At 34.1% G+C, this 22,662-nt stretch overlaps 1 protein-coding gene across 3 annotated transcripts in view; it reads right to left on the reverse strand.

Annotated features, from left to right (window-relative positions):
* The window catches only part of Cfap299 (cilia and flagella associated protein 299), a 615,462-nt gene that overhangs the window by 83,090 nt on the left and 509,710 nt on the right, over positions 1-22,662 (reverse strand). For all 3 annotated transcript variants that reach the window (XM_077803588.1, XM_077803587.1, XM_077803586.1), the window contains one exon: positions 15,361-15,503. In XM_077803588.1, coding sequence (XP_077659714.1) covers positions 15,361-15,503 — 143 coding nt within the window. The remainder of the gene's footprint in view (positions 1-15,360; positions 15,504-22,662) is intronic.

Genomic DNA, 22,662 nt, shown 5'->3' on the forward strand with positions numbered 1-22,662 from the left:
CCCTCTTAGAACTGCTTTTGCTGCATCCCATAAATTTTGGCATATTGTGTTTCCACTTACATGTGTCTCAAGATGTTTTATTGATTCCCCCTTTGGATTTATTCTTTTCCCCAGTGATTGTTTAGGAGTAAATTGTCATATTTCCACATATTTGTGGGTTTTCTAAAATTCTTTCTATTTTCATATTATTGTGGTTGGAAAAGAAATTTGATCTGATTTCAATCTTCTTAAATCTGTTGAGACATTTTTGTGATCTAACATATGATCTCTCTTGGAGAATTTGGAGAATGTTTTGTATGCACTTTAGAAAAATGTGTATTTTACTACTTTTGGATGGAATGTTTTATAAATGTCTGTTTTGTCCACTTGGTCTGTAGTATTCAAGTCTACTGTTTTCCTATTGATTTTCTGTCTGGATGATCTATCCATGTTGCAAATGGTGTACTGAAGTCCTTGCTAATTTTCCATTGCAAATGGTGTATTGATGTCCCTTGCTAATTTTCCATTGCTGTCTTTTTCTCCTTTCATGTATTTTGCTATTTGCTCTATAGATTTAGGGGCTTGGATATTGCATGAATATATATTATATCCTCTTGATTAGCTGATCTCTTTGTCATTCTTTGATGACATTTTTTAATCTCTTGTGACAGTTAAAATATTTTTTTAGTTGTTGATGGACCTTTATTTTATTTACTGATATGTGGTGCTGAAAATTGAACCCAGTATCTCACACGTTAGGCAAGCACTCTACCACTGAGCCACAACCCCAGCCCTTGTGAAATTTATTTTTAAAGAAGTATATTTTGTCTAACATAAGCATTCCTGCTTTCTTCATCACCATTTTCATGGAAGTTTCTTTAAAATACTTCACATTAAACATATTTGTACTTTTAAAGCTAAAGCAACTCTCTTATAGGTATCATTGTCGGGCTTTTCTTTACCCAATAGCCATTCTTTTGAGTGGGGAATTTAATTCACTCATGTTTATAATAATCAGTGAAAGGTAAACATATCTTATTGTCATTTTGTTGTTTTCGGACAGTCTTGTTGTTTCTTTGTTCCTTTCTTCTTTTCCTGCTTTCTTTGTGATTTGATGGTTTATTTTTTACTGGTGTATTTTGATTCTTTCTCTTTATATTTTATGTATGTACTACAGGTTTTTAATTTTTGTTAACTTTGAGGCTGATAAATGCACCTTATCATTATAATAGTCTGTTTCAAGCTAGTAAGAAGTTAACTTTAATCACAAGAAAAACTAGCACTTTTATCTTCCTTCTCTGCATCTTACATCCTTTGTCATTAACATCACAATTTATGACTTTTGAACTTTTGTATATCTATTAAAATTGTTGTACTTAGGTATTTTAATTCTTTTTTTTTTCTTGGTATCAGGGATTGAACCTGAGGTGCTTAAATATTGAGCCACATTCTTAGCCCTTTTTGAGACAGGGTCTTGCTAAGTTGTTTAGGTTGGTCTTGAATTTGCAATCCTCCTGCCTCAGCCCCCCAAGTAGTATTTTAATTCTTTTTCTCTTTACTTTTTACATAAGAATTAAAAGTGATTTATGTACCACTATTATAGTATTGTTCTGTATTTGACTATATACTTTTAACAGTCAATTTTATGACTTTATATGTTTACATGAATCTAATTAGCTTCCATTCATTTCATCCTGGAAAATTCCTTTTAGCATTTCTAATGAGGCATGTTTAGTTTTGTGATGAACTTCCTCAAGTTTTGTTGTTTGGGAAAGTCTTCATCTCTGCTTCATTTCTGAAGGAATGTTTTGTTGGTATATTATTCTTGGCTGGCAGTTTTTCTCTTTCAGCTGTTTGAATATGTCATCCCATTCTTTCTGAGCCTGCAAGCTTCCTACTGAGAAATCTGCTTACAGTTTTATGGGGAATTCCTTATACACAATGAGTCACAATTCACTTGCTGCTTTCAAAATGTTTTGTCTTTGATTTTGATAATTTAATCACAATATATCTGGTGAAGATTCCTTTAAATTCAACATTTTTTAGTTCCTTTGTTCTTTATGAATTTGTGTATCTATTTATTTTCCTTCACACACTGGAGAAATTCTGGTCATTATTTCTTTAAATAAGCTTTCTACCCTTTTCTCTCTCTTCTATAACTTCCATAGCATATATATTAGTTTTCTCAGTAGAGACTCATTTTGCCTTAGTCTTTTTATTCTTTTTAAATTCTTTTTTTGTCTCACTGAACAATTTTAAAGGATCTGATTTTTTCCTACCTTGATCAAATATGCTTTTGAGCCCCTCCAGTGATGTTTTTAGTTCAGTTAACTCTGTTCTTCAGCTTTAAACTTTTTGTTTGAATCTTTCTTAAAGAAAATAATTTTTATCATTTTGTTTGACTTTTTGTCTAAGTGTTGCTTTTCTGATTGTCTTTAGTTGTCTATCCATGTTTTCTTGAACATCTTTAAGATAATTATTTTGATTTCTTTGGCAACTCAAAGATTTCACTTCAGGGTACCAACCCATCAGGCAGTATCTTGGAAGACTGGCAACAAAGCTTCCTTCACCTCTTTTCTTCCCTCTTGGAGGAGGAAAAGCCTCAGTTCCATGCTTTTTACTATTCACATAGAGCAGTGTGAGCTATACGAGGACACCTGCCTTTCTTTTTGTTGTTGTGTAAGCTCTTCTGGATATTCTGTACTTGGTATTAGTCAACTTAGAAACCTGGCTCATGGAGTGCACTCTGAGTCACAAGGGATTTATCCCCTTTTTTTCCTTCCCTCCCTCTGGAGGGAAAACTTCTGTTATGCACCTTTTCCCAAACTTGCAGAGTAATACTGTCTATAATAGGATATTCTCCTCTTTTCTTTACTCCTCTTTATTCAGTAAACCATACTCTTCAGGTTGTTCAGCTCTCAATATGAAGCAAGTTTGAATCAACACCAGGGAAGGCACCCTGAGAAGGCAGGAAGCCAGATAGCTAGCCACACACTCCAGTCTTGTTTTCCCCAATGCTGAGGAAATTACATGTTTAGGTGATCTTCTGTGCTGAGCTAAGCTGGTTCTGGAGAGAAACTGAACAGTCAAGTGAAATTGCTCTTCTTACCCAGTTAAATATGAATGTTCTCAAGTTTGTGACCCTTTGAGTGCTTCTATTTAGTTGAGTTCTGAATTTCTCTTCTAAGGTATTTTAGTACTAATATTATTGTATTGGTCCTGGAGGAACAAGATATAGACTTCATACTCTGCAGTCTTGCTGATGTCACCCAAAATATCATTTCTGGTTTTCAACAGACTTTATTCATGTATTCATACAGAAAAGATTTGAAGTTTCCTAATTTAGAAATATTTCGATAAACTTTGAGCCATTTCCTTTCTTCTACTTTCTCTTTTTCATTCCTGCCTACCTTCTTTCCTTCACAATTTGGATAGATTTTCAGCTCCCTTGTTCTCCTGCCCTCCTCCTATTTCTCCTTTCCTTTTCATTCTTTCCATCTTTATGATTATTTTCTCAACTTTCATGACAATGCATCAGACTCAAAAACTTTAGCAACAAGTTTACACTGAAAATTTAAAAGTAAAATCCCAAAGATATGACTTTGAATACTTCTACTTGCATGAAATGCAGTGGAAAAAGATTATGGGAAGTGTTAAAATGGTATGTTAGCATTCTCAAATTACCTGACTTTTCATATTCAGACTTGTCCTTTGCTTTACTTATTTGAAGATGGAAGATAGAAAAAAGATTGAATTGTCCACTGCTTTACTTATTTGAGGGTGGAAGACAGAGAAAAGATTGAATTATGTTATGACTGAAGAACCTAAACTACTTAAGAAAATGCCATTTTCCATTTCGTTAAATTTTGGCATTGTGGTGCATACACATGTTATGAGATTGTAAAATGTGTTCATAAATCATAATTATACTGCTGGAGGGCATATCTGGTTCACACTCTTTCTTTAAATGAAGATTATGTAAAATATAAATAAAAATAAAATAAATTTTGATAAAAATTCATAAGTAAGACTTATAACATTAAAAGGAAAAAATATTGGGTGGGACACTTATAGATTCATGCACGTCACTAATGTGACAATTTTCTTCTCTGCTTTTACAAAATTTCAGGTAACTGAATATAAATGTCTAAGAATATTTATGTTACTGAGCCTTTTCTTTCTCCCTGTAAGAGTTTGAATATACATGTCATTCTGCCATTTTAATCACTAAATAATGTCATTCTTCTAGTGTGTGAGAGGCAATTAAACAATTATATTACTCACTCCTGAAATCAAATGCTCAGGAGAACTGCAGACAGTTGAATGTGCTTCAAGTTGAATGTGTTTAAGAGTAGGTATAAAATCCATGTTAAGGACCTGAATCTGCTTCTAGAAATTGACAAGACTGAGCCATAACTGAACCACATTTTTGTTTCATTCTTCTCAAGTTGGTTCCTGGAGAGAAAAATGAGAGGTCATATATTTGAAAGGAATTGCTTAGTTCTTTTAAGAGACTCAGTACTTTAATCCCTAACAGCAGGGGTAGGTAAAGAATAAAATAGTCACTGGTTGTTCTCTTTACAACAAAACTGATAATGACAATTTGATTTTGCAAATTATTATTCTGGCTTTGAAAATTTTTATGTGACAACTATTTTGTAATACTAGAAAATAAAATCATACATTGTTCAAAGAAAGTGATTGTATATTGTATCATTCAATTTCACAAATTAGTAGAACCAGAATAAATTTAATTTTATAAGTAATTCGGCAGTTGAATTCCTAGTTTAAGTGAGTACATGCTCCTTTGTCCCTAATTTACTGCCCAATGAGCTCCTTTTAAGTAGCAAACTGGAACCAAACATAAATTGATAATATGAAGGAAAATCCTTTCTATATTAAAACTGAAGGGAAACTCAGACAATGAAAGCACAATTATACTAGAATTTTAATTATTCTCTAGGTTTACATCATGTGGAGAGATGAAATTTTATCTGGAGAACACTTATAAATAGGTTTTCATCTAACAGTCTGAAACCAATAAACACTTTTTCCTGTCATCAAAATAAACTTAGTGAATCAATGGAAAATATTCAGAGTTAAACTATAAGATAAAGTATAAATATATAGAGTGTATAATAATGTAATCCTTTAACAAAATTGCTATGGTATCAATAAAAAGGATAATTTCAAAACTATTATGTTCAGGATTATTAAAAATAATTATCAACGGTGAGTAAAAATGATATACAACTTTTTGTTTGTTTGTTTGGCACTGGGGCCAGAGGCATTTTACCACTGAGCAACAGAAACAATTTCAAGGAGAAAAAGTCTTTTGGGGTCTCATGGTTTCAGAAGTCTCAGTCCATAAATAGCTGGCTCCACTCCTCAGTGTTCAAGGTGAGGCAGAACAATGTGGTGCAAGAGTGTGGCAGACGGAAACAGTCAGGTGATGATCAGAAGCAAAGAGAGAAACTCCATTTCCCAGCTACAAAATATATACCCCAAAGGCATGCCCCTAATGACCCAACTCCTCCAGCCACACCCTAACGCCTCCAGCTGCCACCCAGTTAATCCAATCGGGGGACCAGCTCACTGATTGGATTAAGGCTAGCAGGGCCCAATCATTTTACCTCTAAATCTTCTTGTATTGCCTCACACATGAGATTTGGGGGGAGACCTCCTATGCAAACTATAATAGACCCCCTCAAGTTTCTTCTGGATACATAAAATGGAATTAATTTTTCTGTGGGAAAAATTGATTTAGAAATATTTTTGGGGGCCTGCCAAAGTAATTATTTCTGATATGCCAACATCTCTAGAAAAATGGTTCTGTGTTCCAAAAAATAAACAAATGCAATTTTGTTGCCTTTTTTTGCACACCAGAAGTTGTCTGTGATGCCTGCTAGCTCTGCTCTATAAACTTTAGCATTATTTGGATTAAGTTATAAGACATACCATCATTGCTTCCAATTCAGAAAATTAAATAAAAATAACTGGATAGCAAGATTAATTTGCTACTAATATTTTTAAATATATACTTTTTAACAAGAAAGATAAATAAATAAGTTTACATAATTAGTTCATACAATTTTAGGGACTATAATTTTTTTTTTCCATATGATGAAACTATACTTTTTAGAGGAATGATCCTACAATTCCTCTTTAACTCAAGGGTTAAGTTGAGCATCACTAATAATGAGACAACTTGATATTAGATGCCTCCTGATATAATCTGATATGTAATTACTTGTCAGTGGAGAATTCTTTTTCAAAGAAATATTCACACTGAACATTTTCAACATTTACTGTTATTTCCAGTTTAAGTAAAATGCAAAGATAAAAGAAATAAGTCAACTGATACCACAAGGAAATAACCAGAGAAGTCCACAGTATAAAACAATCTGAAAGACAACAGGTCTAATCTCTTTAAAAACGTCAATGTCATCCCCCCCACTAAAAAAAAAAAAAAAAAAAAAAAAAAAAGAAATTGCAAAGTATGGAAAGGGGCTTTTTAAAGTAAAAGATAGGCAAGGGGTACAAGCAATGTAATTTGATATGTTGATTGGATGATGATTCATAAAATTTTTTGTAAAATACATTTTTGGAATAATTAAGAAAATTTGGAAATGAGCTGAATATTAGATAATATGAGAAGAAACAATTATTTTCTCATGTAGGAAAATGGTGATGCTGTAGAGAATATCCTTATCCTTAGTCAGGGTAAAATCTATAAGCTATTTTCAAATACTATATGGACATACCACCCCACACCACACAAATCCATAAACCCCATATCCACATACTCCCGAATACTGAAGAGTTGAAGCAAAATTGGAAAAATGTTAACAATTGTTTAGTCTATGTTGTAAGCATATTGGTTTTCATCATGCTGTTCTTTGAGCTTTTCCAAGACTTAAAAAAATATATATAATAAAAAGTTGAAAAAATTTCATAAAAAATTAGATGTAATTAATGTCACTAAACTGCACACTCAAAAATGATTAAAATGGTAAAATTGATGGTGTGTCTACTTAACAAAATTTTTTAAAAGTTGGGAGAGTTCCCTGAAGAAATTCTGTTTCAACCACAGTCAGTTTTTGTCAATAAACAAGAGGTTGTGTTGGATCACTAATTAAGGTTTACCAAAGACATTATCTTCAAGGAAGCACATTCTAGACAACTTGAGAGTCTGCCATTTGAGTATTCTGAAATTTTTTTTTTTTTTAAAGCAACCAGCTTAATGGGGCCTGGATGAAATTCCAGCACTGGATGATGCTAATACTTTAGTAAGGATTTGGGAGGAACTGCTACTCCTCAAATATTTGGGGTTTATAGACAGGCAGGAGGAAGTCCATCTGTATACAGCTTTTGGGATTTCTATTCTATATCCTTTAGTTTTCCATGAGAGATAATATTTATTGTTTAGTTTGATATAAAGAGAAGCTTAAATGAGTTAAGTATTGGAAGATTAAATTTATCTGTGAAAGAATTCCAAGAAGATATTACAAAAATTATGGGAACCACAGTTCAGAGGATATGAATAGATTCTAAAAGCATCCTGGGACATAACTGAGGTTCAACAAGTCAGGGCCAATTTTCCCCTAAAGACTTTTAGACTGAATCCACAATTATAGGCCACTTTTAGTTCTGTTCATTGCTCTTCCACATACAAAGTTGTGGGACACTGTAATTCTTACTCACAGTGACTGTAAATGAAAGCCTGGTTAAGTACAAAGGGTTGTTTTTTGCCAAATTCAATGAAAGAAGGAAGTGGCAAGGGTGGATACAGGATGGCCAAAATTCCCCAGTCTTAACTGTGGACAGCAGGGTTGCTTGAAGTTTTGGAAAACAATCCCAAATTAGTTCTTGTCAAGTGAGACGCACATCTGCAAAAGAAATATATGATCCAACAAAGACTGGGATATGGTATGACCAAAGGAGAAAATTATATCTTTACATGACAAAGTCCTAAATAGAATAAAGTATTGATTTAAAAAGAATTGTGACATTTGATCTTTATTTGTCCTGAATTTCTAGGTTTTTTTTTTTGTGTGTGTGTGTGTGTGTATATGGGTCTATGTGAAACTTTGGTCAAACCAATTAACACATCTATAATTCAGGCTCTTTGGAAGTTAAAATGTTAAAAAAGATCCCTAACCCATAGCCCATATGGTTGTGGTAAAGAGTAAGTGAAAGCATATATATATATATATTGAGATAGATAGATAGATAGATAGATATAATTTTGCATAGTGTATTGTGTGCAGTAAATGCTCAGATGATTTTCATTATAATCATAAAGTCATCATAATCACCTCAGACTTTGACTTGGTCTAGGCTTCCTGACCACAGTGGTACGAAACAACCTGGGAGAGACCAAGGATTGAAATTAAACCCAATTGGTTGAGCAGTGGAGATCATGACCCAGCTAATGGCAAATATGACTTCCAGAATCCAAGACAGTCACAAAACTTAAATGCATAGAGCTTGACAGATTCTGAACAGGAGAGAATCAAAGGTGATAGTGCTTATGCCATTAGGTAGGAGTTAATCAATTCTGTTAATCTGGTGAAAATAAAAGTACATCTCAACCAGAAAGCAGATGCAATTCAATTCTACTTGATGGCTGGGATGAAAGAATGTAGGACCAGCAAGGGAAGAACTTGTTAAGTTTTTAAGAAAATCTTTACATCCAAGACATTTTATATAAATTTTCATTTTTCTAGAACATTGATACAGTTAAATACATTGTGTAGGCAAAATAAAACATTCTGCAGCCAGACTTGGCCCAAATGACTGACACATGATCTTTGGCTTATGGTTTCTTACGACACAGAAATTATGAGCCAGAAATGTGTTATAGATATGCAGTTTTGAATCTCCAGTAGTGTATTGAAAAAAAAATAAATAGGTGAAAATAATTTTAATAGTATGTTATTAATCTTATATAACCTACATATTATTTTCATATGTAATTTGAATTTCTTAATAATATTTTATATTATTATGATAAGTCTTTCAAATCAGGGGTATATTTTATATTTACATAATATCTGAATTCAGGATTACCATATTTCCATTGCTCAGTAGCCATAATTGGGTAGTAACTATCCTTACAGACTGGAGCATTCTTCTCAAGCTAACATTGCTATGATTTAAATGTATTCCCTCCCAAATTCTTGTTGAGACTTTGAGAAATGATTCAGTCATGATGGCTTGGCCCTCATGAACACATTGGTACCCATACAAAGAATGGAAAAAATTATCTCAGACTGCTTTCTGCCTTCCTGTCCTTTGGCCATGTGAGGACACAGTGTTTCTCTCTTCTTGAGAATGCAGTAATATGGCACCATCTTGGAAGCAGAGAGTAGTCCCCACCTGACTAATCCTACCATTCCCCACTAGAGAACAATCCTGCCACAATCTTAGACTTTCCAGTCTCCAGAACTATGTGTAATAAATTTCTATTGTTTATAAATTATATAGTCTAAGATAATTTGTTATAATGGTATAATGGAGTAGCACATATATACATATGGAAAAATTTGAAGATTGTGCTATATGTGATAATTCTGATGCAGTGATTGGGACTGAGCCCACAATACTTTGGGGCTCCAGGTGATGTCAATGATAGTAATTCATGAACCCCACTTTGCAAAGCTATATTGTAGCAAATCTCCTTTGATCAATATCTTTTGTTATCCAAAATATTTCCCTATCTTTAAAATTTAGTAAGCATCTGTTAAAGAGACTGATACTCTAATGATTACTGACCATATTTGAATACGCAACATTTTAATAACTTTAAAAATAAGCAACATTTAACATATCTTTTGAAGGCAGGGCTGAGATCATTTACTCCTTATTTTTTCTTTTTCTTTTTTTTCCTTTTTAAAGGTGAGAAACTGCCAGTATGTTACCAGAATGCTTTCTTAAGATTGTACTTAAACACAGGATAAGTGCCTATAATCTAACTGTAGGGGTTTAGAACATTTAACATCTTAATAAAGCAGTCTATAGGGCTGCAAGGAAATTTGAAGGTAATACCTCATGAAACTTTAGTATTTAGGGCACTCTTTGGTCAAGGGTATGAATATTTCATAAAATCTCCAAAAAACAAAAGGACAAGAGAAATTTTTCATTTCCCCTTGATCATCATATTGGAGGGATAGGTAGAACGTTACAGGTTGGACTTGGATGTATATTCAAAAAGCACATAACATGTAAGCCACTATATGTAGGGCACAACATAGCTTAAGGATTCCATATTGCACTTTGTCCTTGACATATAAAAGTTTAAACCCATAATTGCAATGACTTAGAATGCCTAAGAACTTGAGATTTGTTCATACTGATCACAGTTTTGCTCCTGAACTTTAGCATGTGGTTTACTTTTTTATTTTATCCTCTCACAGGTGGTAAGAACAATGCTTGTTGTACTTCTGTCATGAAATTGGAGGGGAGTATGAAGAAAGTTGGTAAATGATAGAACACTATCTGTTTATAAGTTGCTCACAAGTATTCCAAGAAGATATTGAACCTTAAGGACACCATCAAGAGTGAATCTGAAACAAGAAGATGATCAAGTTCTGCTGCATCTCAAAATAGTTGCAGTTCTCTGTTGACATTTATATTTTCCACAGTAAAAATAAAAGGCAGGATTCTAATCACAGAAATGTCTCTCTACACAGTAGAAAATAGCTTATTGGAAAATAAAGAACTAGAAAGAGAACTCATGTAATTTTAAATTTTAAGATATTTTCTCTAGTTCTGAATCAAACTAAACATGAAACTATATATAAAGGAATTTTCCCCCACGTTTCAATTGCCTCAACACATATACAGGTTAATTCGAATACCCGAATTAACCTGTATATGTGTTGAGGCAATTGAAACGTGGGGGAAAATTCCTTTTGGGAGGTCACAGGACACTGTTTATAGAGTGATATAGTGTCCTGTGACCTCCCAAAAGATGAGGATTTACCAAATAAAGTTCAAACAGTGCAAACCATAGAGGAAAAGACTGAAATACATGAATCTGGCTATTAAAACTTCTTATTTCAGATTATAAAAGTCTGTGTAAAGGAAATGAAAGATGATACTTTTTAATACATATGACAGGCAAAGGATTAATCAGCATCTAAATTAAACAAAGCAAATTCCTGCAATTTACAAGAAATGAAAGAATAAACCAACTGAAAAAGAGGGGGAAAGTCTTAGTAGATTCTTCACAGAAAGGAATTCTGAATAGCCAATAAAAGATGTTCAATCTGATTAGTAATCATGGAAATTAAAACCACAATGAGAGACCATTTATACATATTATGTCACCATAGTGAGAAAAACATTTGTTAATACTGTGTGTTGGTAAGGATGAGGGCCAACCACATCATTAACATGGTACTGCTTGTTGGTACAGATTGGTATAATCACACTGGGAAACAAGTTGATGTTATCTGTGTATACTTCTGTGATTCTGGTTTTACATTTCTTTTCATAAGGAAAATAATTAATATATGAATTATAAAATAATTTCTATATGAATTATATTTCATATTAATGAAATAGCTGACAAGGAAAAGTTACTCTCTCTGGAGGAATTGTAGTTTAAAAATGCTAGATGAGTGACAGAATTAGAAAATCACCCTTAAAAAAGGGAGTTCAAAACCCAATTGAGTCAAATGTATGAAAGATGATATATCATGAGCTCTGTAATGTTTTGAACAATCAATAAAAAAAAGAAAATCACCCTTATCTAGCACTTAATAAAATTATTTATGTAGCCTTCCTTAATGAATGCTAAAAGCATTGGCCAAAACTTGATGGGGAACCCAAAGACAGAATGAGTAGGCTGAGGCTACCTCAGGTGATCTAAAACTGGGTCAATAGGAAGTACAGTTTATGGGGAATAGGGAGATACAAATAGATTGTAGCAAACAACATGAGCGTCATCAGTCAAGTTGAGATTGTGAGATGTTTGGGGATAAAGGTTTCTCTAGTAAATCAGTAGCACAGAGGTAAAAAGCAGGAGGGGAACATGTTGTAAAAAGGTTGAAGGTCATAGAATAAAAAACACAATCTTATTTAAATTTTGGTTAGTCAAACCCACTGTAAAAATTTGAGACAATAAATGAAATATGAACCAAGAGTAATTAGGTACAAGGTGACATTAATTAATTGTTTTGTTATATAAGATCATGATGTTTCTTGTAAAATGTTAACAGATATAAAGACAGAAGTGTTTGCAAGTGAAATGGTATGCTTTAAGTTTGTTTTTAATATAAACAAAGCTGTTAAGGTAACAAAATCTAGTGTTTTTAATAAATTATTAATTATGAGGGTGTTAATGGAGAGGAAGAGGCATGGAATAACATCTGAATTTTGCTTTCATTAATATATTTTTATGAATTAAATTTATTTTAACTGATGTATAAAGTACAATTGTACATATAGTGGGATAGCATGTGATATTTTGATATGTATACATTGTATAAAGCTTAAATATATAAAGTTTATAACTATTTCTTTGGCTATTTACCATTTCTTTCTGATGAAAATATTCAAAGTACTTTCATATAGGCTTTGAAATATACAGTGCACTACTGTAATCTGTAGTCACCCAACTGTGCAATTGCACAACACAATTCTTATTTCTAATTCTAACTTAGTACCATTGATAACATTTTCCAGACTTTAGTAACCACCATTCTACTCTCACCTTCTATGAAATCATTTTTTCAGACTGCATATATGAGTGAGAGCATACAGTACTTGTCTTTCTGTGCCTGGCTTATTTCAATTATCATAATGATTTCCGGTTCCATGCATGTTGGCATAAGTGACAAGATTTCATATATTTGTGGCTGAATGGTACTCTACATATGTAATACATTTTCTTTATCTATTCACAGGCTGGTAAACACTTCAGTTATTTCCATCTCTTGCCCTTCTGAAGAGTGCTGCAATACACACTGGAGTGAAATGTCTCTTATTTCCTTTGGATAAAGGATAAACATCCAGTAATGTTAGATCATATGGCAGTTCTATTTTAAAGTTTTTGAAGGACCTCCATACTGTTTTCCAAAATGGATGTACTAATTTACATTTCCATCAACAGTGCACAAGTGTTGGCTTTTCCATATCCTCATCACATCCTGTTTATGTTGAGAGCCTACAGAATCAATTGCTGATAGTGAAGGCAACTTTAGATAAGGAGAAAAGATATGATATGAGGTCAAGATATTGAAAATGAGAAGAAGCAGGGCATGTTAAGAATTAGAATAGGAGCCTATGGGCAAAAGTGGGTAGGTAGTACAGTCCCTAAAGAGGATATAAGGCAGTGCAAATGGAAGAACTGTAGTCTTTCCCTTTCACTAACCCAGCCACTCTTATTGCAGTAAGATTGATATATTTTAAAATATTTTTAGTTGTAGATGGACACAACTATTATCTATTTTTTTTTATTTTTATGTGGTGCTGAGGATCAAACTCAGTACCTCACACATGCTAGGCAAGCGCTCTACCAATGAGTTACAATCCCAGCCCAAGGCTGATGTCTGGTTGTGATTTTGATTTGCTTTTCCATGATGATTAGTAATGTTGAATATTTTTTTCATATACCTGTTAGCCATTTGTATTTCTTTTTTTGGGCCTATTTAGGTATATTGTCTATTTTAAAATCAAGTTATTTTGTGCTATTATATTTTTAAAGTTCCCTCTATATGTTAGATATCAAATCTTTGTAGATATATGATTATCTGTATTTTTGAGGTCTTATTCAAAAACTGTTAGATTACTGCAATGTTCTGACACATTTCCTTTGTTTTCTTCTAGTAGTTTTTATAGTTTTAAGTCCTAAATTTAAATCTTTAACCTGCTTAGAGCTGATTTTTATAACTGGTAAGAGATAAAAGTTCTAGTTTAATTTTTCTTCTGCATTGGATTATCCAATTTTCCAAGCATAATTTATTGAAAATACTACCCTTTCTCCAATGCATGTTTTTAGCATCTTTGGAAAAAATTAATTTGTCTATAGATGTGTGGGTTTACTTTGGGACTCTCATTATGTTCCATTGGTCTATGAGTCTGTTTTAATGTCAATACTATGCTGGGTTGATGCTTTCAGTTTTAAAGGTGGCACCATTTGCTAAGATAGGATTTACAAAAGACACAGCAGGTTCCATGGCCTATAATGAGTTTAATTTTGAACATAAATTTTAAGTGTCACAAAGTGCCCAGTGGAGTTTGAAAACCGTAAGTTATTAGGAGCAGCCATGCACATTTTTGTAAAGTTTCCAAGATTTTCCTTCAACACTGTCCCAGGGTACAGCTACAGGTTCAGTGAAGAAGTGATCTAGATCAATCTGCTTTGAGATGCTGTAGAATAGACACCGCCAAAGGACAAAAAGACATGGGCAGTGGAGATTATTGTAAGAGAGAAATTAAATAATATGCTATACACCTAGGTTAGAAAGGAAAGTGAGAAGTCCATTAAAGTGGTGATGGGTTAGTGAGTCTTTAGACAATAGCAAGAAGGATAAATAGAGTGTCACAGGGTTCTCAGAGGGGAGTACTTATACAAATCTCAAACAATGACCTGAATACAGTACTGGGAGTGAAATTAGAATGCTGCTACTATTTTGGGGTTCTATGGTGAGGTAGAAATAGGTGAACAAAAAGCTTTTGCTTAAGTGCCATTCAGAAGAGGGAAGAATGATCATTCTGTCAATGACTGACAGTGTAGAGTAGGTCCAGGCACCTGGGATGAGGAAGCTAGAGGAAAGGGTAAGGGCCTTCAGTTAAAAGAAAGTTAGGCTGCCCTCTTCCTCTTCTTTCTCTCCTCTCTCTGCTCTCTTTCTCACACTCTCTATTCTCTTTCTTTCTCTCTGCTCTCTTCCTCTGCTCTCTGCTATCTTCCTCTCCTTTTCTTCCCCTTCAGGCAGCCCCCCAAGGGGGAAAAAAAGTTAGATGTGAAGGAACTCCAGAACTGTGAAGAGAAAAACTGGGTGAGGTGGTCAGTGGCCTGCACTTTGGCTATTGATCAAGAAAGTGGGATGATAACATATTTTGAGGCTTCTAGGCAGAATATCCCACATAGTGGTAAGAGACTTATGAAGCCAGAAAATTTTAGGCTCTTCTTAATGTATAATATGAATGTTGCTGAGAATTGACTTACCTTGAATCTGAGTTTTATCTTTTTCAGATTATTAAAAAGGGGAAATGCATCTATGCTCATTTCCCATTTTAGAATTTTTTAAAAGTTCATAGTCATCAAATTCCTTATATATGTACATTACTGTTCCAAGTGCAATATAGAATATAAAAGAAAAATGCTTCATCCCTGCCACTGCAGATGTAAGGATTATGTACACAATGTACCTCAGATCTGTGGGCCTTGGAAGAAGTCTTCTTTTCCCATTAAAGTAGACTTCAAAATCTTGAGTCTTGAGTCTGTGGGCGTAGTCAATATATCCTGACACTTCTTGTCCATGAGAATTTTTATCACGAATGAAGATCACAGACTGGGAGAGAGAGAGAGAGAGAGAGAGAGAGAGAGAGAGAGAGAGAGAGAGAGAGAGAGAGAGAGAGGAAGGAAAGGGAAAGGAATAAAAGTCATTTGAGTACACTGCATATTATAACAAAAGCTACAGTTGCTGAGCATTATATATGCCAAGCTCTGTTTCAAAAGTGCTTTATGCTTCATCTTTACAATGATGTTAACAGATAGGTACTACTCTTTTCTCCTAACACTTATAAAATTTAACTGAGTATGCACATAATGCACATTTATAGTAATTTTGTAAAGCAATATCAAAATACCATTATAATACTTTTACTAAGAAGACATTATTTCAAGTGTTTGAAATACATAAATTTATTTACTTTCTCTTCAGTATTATTATCTTCATTTTAGTCATTTCTTTACATAAAAAAAATGAGATGCTCAATGTCTCAGAGCTAGTAAATTGCAAAATTGAGATTCAAACTCAGGGTCATAGATTTGTCCTTCTAACTACTACATTTTTTCCCCATTTGAAATACTATAGATTTTCTGTTATCAAGGTATAACAGAGAATAAAACATATCCATGAGAATAAAAAATCATTTTATAAAATAACTTCATAGGTCAATATTCCATAGTAAGCTGTATTCTCTGAAATATTTCTCATTCATATTCATTTCTTCACAAATATCATTGAGCACCTTCCACATGTCAGGCACTATTATAGGTGCCAAGATAGAGTAATAAATAAAACTGACAAGGTCCAGACCGCCCATATTTTGTTATGAGAATAAAAACAGAAAGCAAACTTCTGGTAGGTAATAAATGCAATTAAGTGAAAAAGAAGGAGATCAGGGACAGATTGAGTTGGTAATGAAGGCAACTTTAGATAATGAGAAAAGACCATGAAGAGGGCAAGCTGTTAAACCAAGATTGAAGGAGAAGAGAAGCAGGCCATGTAAAGAAGTAGAATAGGAGCCCATGGGGAAAGGGGGATAGTCCAGACCCTAAAGAGGAAATGAGGGAGTGAAATGTAGATAGTCCAGACCCTAAAGAGGAAATGAGGGAGTGAAATGTCAGACCATAGTCTTTCCTCTTTTAAATCAACAGTATTTTTTTTTTATCTCAAGTTCAAAGAAAACAAGACCACCACCACCAACAACAACAAAAGGGAAAATAACCCTATTCTAACTGGAAAACTTCAGAATGCATTTATTTTCAAATTTAGAATGAATTATATAATTTCATGGCAAAGTTATATATCTGGAAGAACCTACGAGACTCCTTTTTCTCCTCAGAAGTAACTGGGTTGTTTTGTGTTGGGTCTTTTGGGCAGTCAACTGTAGGAAACACTAACGTGGGTGACTTTAGGAAGCTTTGGAAACCAAACCTCTTTTCCATAGTGAAGTTAGAAAACAGAAAAGGTTCTTTTTTCCTACTGCAGCTAAAGAAACATCTTATTAACAATATCCCCACTGAAAAATGACAGAATAGAGATACAATTTTCTGCTAATAGATTTCATCTTGCCTGTCTGGTTGTTTGGAATTGGGCACTGGAAATACTGTGCTGAGAAGGATTTTTTGAAGCAGGTCTGGGATCAAGGGAACAATGTGTCACTTTCCATAGATTTTGCAGGAGTGGCTAGCATTCATTGTTATCCCTGTGTTCAATGCTGTGCAGATTTGAATTCTTAGTCCTTGTTTTCCCTACATAACTCCATGGTAAAGTAATTTAGATTTCCCTATGCTTTTAGCCATTTATTTTTTAGTTTCTGTGGCACAATTTCTATATTAATAGTAATCCAAAGAGACTGCTTGGAACTCTCATACCATTAAATCAATAACTAACCCTGCTGTCCACATGAGAGTCCTAAAGGTGCTTGACCTCTTCTCACCAAGGATGAGAGAGAGAGAGAGATAGAGGGAGAAATGGGTGGGGGATGAGAGGAGAGAGAGAGAAAAGAGAGAATGAAAATGAGCCCTATACTTCCAAATGGAATTCCATTAACAGAAAAATTCTTCTTCCTCTCTCAATGAGAGATCTACCAGCAGAATGGCAAAGTATATATTGAAACTACCTTTGTACTAAAAATGGATTAAATTTTGGATGAAACCTGAAAAAAAAATCAACAACAACAACAACAAAAAAATCCTTTTAAAGTACATTTATGCCCTGGCAAGAAGACAAAGTAAAAAAAAAAAAAAAAAAAAGCAGGAACCCTAAGAGTAGAACCCTAAAGTTGGTTTTGTCCTGCAGGTATTTGCCCAACCTAAGGAAAATTTAAGAAAGGATTTCATGACCTTGTGGTCATGAATTACAATCTTTTAGGTTCAGAGGCTTATAGGACTTACTGACTCAACATAAAACTGAGAAATACAAAAAGACTGAAATAATATCTTTGATGTACCCAGAGAAAATAAGAACCATTCCAGAATTGTACTCCCTAAGAAAACATCTTTCTATCTTTCTAGTGAGCAAGATATTGACATTTTCAAATGAAAAAAAAAAAAAGTGAGAGACTTGACTAACAGAAGTCTCTTGCTCAAAAAAAAAAAATCTGCAAGATATATTTCAGGAAGTGATTCCAGCTAGAAAATCAAAGATAAAAGAATTAAAATCGAAGAAAGTTATGAGTATACAGGTAAATAGAAACAAATCTAAACAGCATAAAACAATAATAATTACCTCTACAATAAGTTATGTCTAAAATTTTTGAAATAGTCATGTATGTTTGGAGTGAGCAATTATGGTTAATGTGTTTGCTTGTCCTTGAATTCTTCAAAATGAGGGTACATAGAGGAATTAACTTTAGAATCTGATAGAGATGTTTCTATACGTTTAAGACTATCATTAACAAAGAGGATCAAATGTACATCACCTTCCAATTATTAAAGAAAGATTCACTTGACAAAACATAATGAAATATAAGAACTAAAAGGGAAAAATATAGAAGAGGCAGGACAAATAAATTTATTGACAGTGTTATAGGATGCATTTTGTCCTCACCAAATTTATATGTTTTAGACCTAATCACCAGTACTTCAGTGCGTGATTTTATTTGGAGATAGAGTATTTAAAGATGTGAGTAAGCTAGAATGAGTCTGTTGGCATAGGCCCTATTCCAATCTAACTGGTGTCCTCTTAAGAGAAAATTTGGACGCAGATAGCAGGGGTTCATGTGCTCAGAGAAAACCACTATGTGAAGTTCCAGCAAGAGGGCCATCTGAAGTTTAGGAGAGAGGCCTAAGAAGAAAACCAAACTGCCAAAACCCTGATCGACTTGAACTTCTAGTTTCTAGAACTGTGAGAAAATAAAGTTATGTTGCTTAAGCTACCTAGTCTGTGGTATTTTATTTTGGTAGACTTTGAAAGCTACTGTCGATAGGAATAAGTTAAAATAATTAAGTAATTACAATAATTATTAATGACCAAATGTTTAAGTTAAAAATAAAAGTTATTAGAGTGGGAAATATGACAAAAAAATAAAAGCACTAAAAAGCTGAAAGTTGAATGATCAAAGGATGTCAGTGTGAATTTCCATCTCAAAGAGAGCTGCTATCAGTATTTTAATGTTAGACAAAAAGTACTTTAATGCAGAAAGCATTACTAGAGATGAAGATTCACTACAGAATGATAAAAGATTAAGTTCATAAAAAGATATAACAATTCTGAACCTGAATGAGGCTTTGAAAACCAAACCTCAAAGTATTTAAAGCAAAAGAGACATAACTACAAGGATAAATAGAAAAGTCATCATCAGTATGGTAAATTCCTCTCTCTTATTAATTTCTAGGATATGCAGAGAATAAATGCATACATATTATAATATTAATATAGATTTTAAAGAATTGAAAACACAAGCCTGAACACATGGTGTTTATCTTAGGTAACTACCTAAACATCTTTTCTCTTCAATGTTCTTATGGATGAAATGACTGATGAACTAAAATTATATACATTCCACTATTCATAATTTCATTATTGCATTATTATGTATACAAAGCTCCCTTTCTATGTAAATCTGATTAAATATATTTCCAATCTCTGCTCCAATTCTGAGTGTTAAGGGATTATTATGTGATTTTTGTGAATATTTGGGTTTTCTGATGCTAGAGAATTTCAAGTGAGGCCAAACTGAGTATAAATGTTGAGTTCCTCTAGGTTCACTATACATCCTGGGGCAAGTCAATCAAACTTCTAATATATTTCCTCTACTTAAAAGTTCTATGCCCTGCAGGCAAGGCCCAAGGGACCCAAGATACTGCTGACAGACCAGGCTACTGAAAAATTCAGCAAGTTTCAATCATAAATAGAACAAAGCAAAACAAAAAAATAAACCACCAAAATTTGGCTTGGACCCAAGAATTTAGTTAACCAATTTTTCATATTCTTCCTTCTTTCTGTTTCTCACTAAACCCAATAGAGAAACGAAATGATCCCTTCCTTTTGTCTCCATGGAATTGCTTAACTCAAATTCAGGTGCTATCAGGGTCTTATCTTCTATCTCATACTCTTTCTTTCTCAATTGGAATTGTGGTGTTAAACCATAGTACCTTGTTTTCTTTTATTTTCAATAGGCAAAGATACTTCAGTGATTTTTTTTATAATTCTAAATCAAGAAAAGATAATCAATCACATGGATTCCTTTTCACACAAATTTGTACAGGGCAAATAAATTTGTTCATGTCTTTCCAAGAATGTGAACACAAATGTATAAGTATATTTTAAAAGATACTTTTAGTGAAATAAATAAATGTTGGTGTTATGGTTTAAATATGAGGTGTTCCCCATGAAAAAGTTTCTGTGTTGAGCAAATATTCAGAGTTGAAGATATTAGATTATAAGCGTTATAATCTCATTAGTGAATTAATCCATTTGATGGATTAACAATTTGAATGCACTATCTGGGTGGTAAATCTAGTTAGGTAAGGTGTGAATCCAGGATATAGGTCACTGAAGGCATGCCCTTAGGAATTATATTTTTTTTCTCTCACTTGTGCTCTCTGCTTCCCAGTTAACATGAGCTGAGCAACTTCGTCTGCTACACCCTTCCACCATGTGCTGCCTCACCTCAGGCCCATAACAAGGGAGCTGACCCACCAGGGATTAAACCCCTGAAACTTTGAACCTAAAATAAACTTTTCCTCTGCTAAGTTGTTAGTGTCAGATATGTTGGTCATAGTGATGAAAAGCTGACTAACGCAGAATTTGGAACCAGGTTATTGCTGTGACTAACCTAACCATGTGGTTCCGAAGCTTTTTTGGAACTGGTTCATAGGAGGAGTTTGGAATAATGGGAGATGCAGGCTGGAAAAGCCTTAGAATATTGAAAGCAGAGCTTTAATGGGTGATTTTTGTTGGTTGTCAGGGTGGGGAGGGTGTTAAAAGACCAGAATTCCAATAGGACTGTAGATAGTAAGGACTCTGCTCATGAAGTTTGATAGGAAAATGAGGACTGTATTGGGAATTGGACTAGAGGCGTTTCATGTTATATTATGGCAAATAACTAACTTGTCTACATTTTTCCCAAGTCCTGAGACTTTCTTGGAGGCTATATTTAAAGGAGATAGACTAATTAATCTAGATGAGGAAATTTCAAGGCAGCACAGAATTTAGGAAGTGATATGGATATTGTGGCATCTTTTAAACTGTTTTACTGTGAACAATCGGAACACAAGGCAGGGAAGAAGATTCAAAAAAACTTGCAGTTTGGTCAGAGAAGAAGTACATGTTCTAGGAAGGCATGGTTTCTGAAGATATTACCAGCACTAAATAGATACTAAATACCTTTTATAGATCAACAGGATAAGAGGTAGTGAGATCATTTCAGGGATCAGTACCATGCTATCCACAACAGCTTCAGAATGTAGAAGTGAAAAGTAATTTGAAAGACTTTGGTTTCAGAAGTGAATCATGGCACCAGAACCACCTTGAAATATGTTTCTCCAGGGTTCATTTCACCATACTCCATCACCCAGGCACTCAGAAACCACTGTGGGCATGGTTCAACTACTGCATGAGCTGGTGGCAGACCATGGTACCATTTACATGTTGCTGGTTTTGCAGGAAAGCTGGATGCTGGAGTTAGGTGTCTTCGAGGCTTCCCTTGAGATTTCAAAGGAAGGCCTGGGAAGCCAAGCAAAGTGTGGCCAGTTCAGAATCCCTGCAGACAGCCTCTGAGAGGGCAATGTGTGAAGTTGTGAAAAGGAAGCCAAGGCTGGAATGAGGGTCCTCAGAATTATGAAATACCAGTAATGTGGGATGCCTGCCAAGTAAAGACAATGGCCATGGACAGAGCCAGTCTGAGAGAAAGGACACGTGGGTTACAATCAGCAAAATCATAGAGGCAGGGCTGCCCAAGCTCTTTGTTGATCACATCTGGCCTCCATGTGCCCCAATGCCAGACATGGGGCTGCAGAACTTTTTTACACAGTTGGGTTTAAGTCTTGCTTGGGTCCCATCCCTCATTTCTATGTCCCTATATCTTCCTTTGAAATTGGATTTTTTACTGTGTCATTGTACATTGAATGTATATAACCTGATTTTGATATTTGCAGAAGTTCACAAGAGTTCCTTCAGACTTTGGACTTAGACTGTTGGGCAATCCTAGAACTGTTAAAATTATGGAAACTCTTGGAGATGTACTAAATTCATTTTGCATTGTGAGATGAACAAAAGCTTTTGGGGGCCAGGGGCAGAATGCTATGGTTTGGATATGAGATGTCCCCTCCCAAATCTTATGTTACAATATAGAATTGTTCAGATGTGAAATTATTAAAGTATGAGAGTTATAGCCTCATTAGTAGATTAATCCATGTGATAGATAAATAATTTAGATGAATTACTGGATGGTAACTGTAATCAGATGGGGCATGGTTGAAGAAACCAGATCACTAGAGGCATGCCCTTGGGGATTTTATTTTTGTCTCTTACTTATGCTCTGTCTGATTACTGGCAGACATGAGCAGAGCAACTTTTCTCCACTGTGCTCTTCCACCTTGATGGGCATGCCTTCCTTACCTTAGGTCCAGAGCAATGTAGTCAGCCGACCATGGACTGAATCTCTGAACCATGAGCTCAAAACAAACTTTTCTTCCTCTAAATTGTTCTTGTTAGGTATTTTGATCACAGGAAGGAAATCTTAAGTAATATAACTGGGTAAAATGAAATATCTTCC

This window comes from Urocitellus parryii, chromosome 10 (genome assembly GCF_045843805.1).
Source record: "Urocitellus parryii isolate mUroPar1 chromosome 10, mUroPar1.hap1, whole genome shotgun sequence".
NCBI lineage: Eukaryota > Metazoa > Chordata > Mammalia > Rodentia > Sciuridae > Urocitellus > Urocitellus parryii.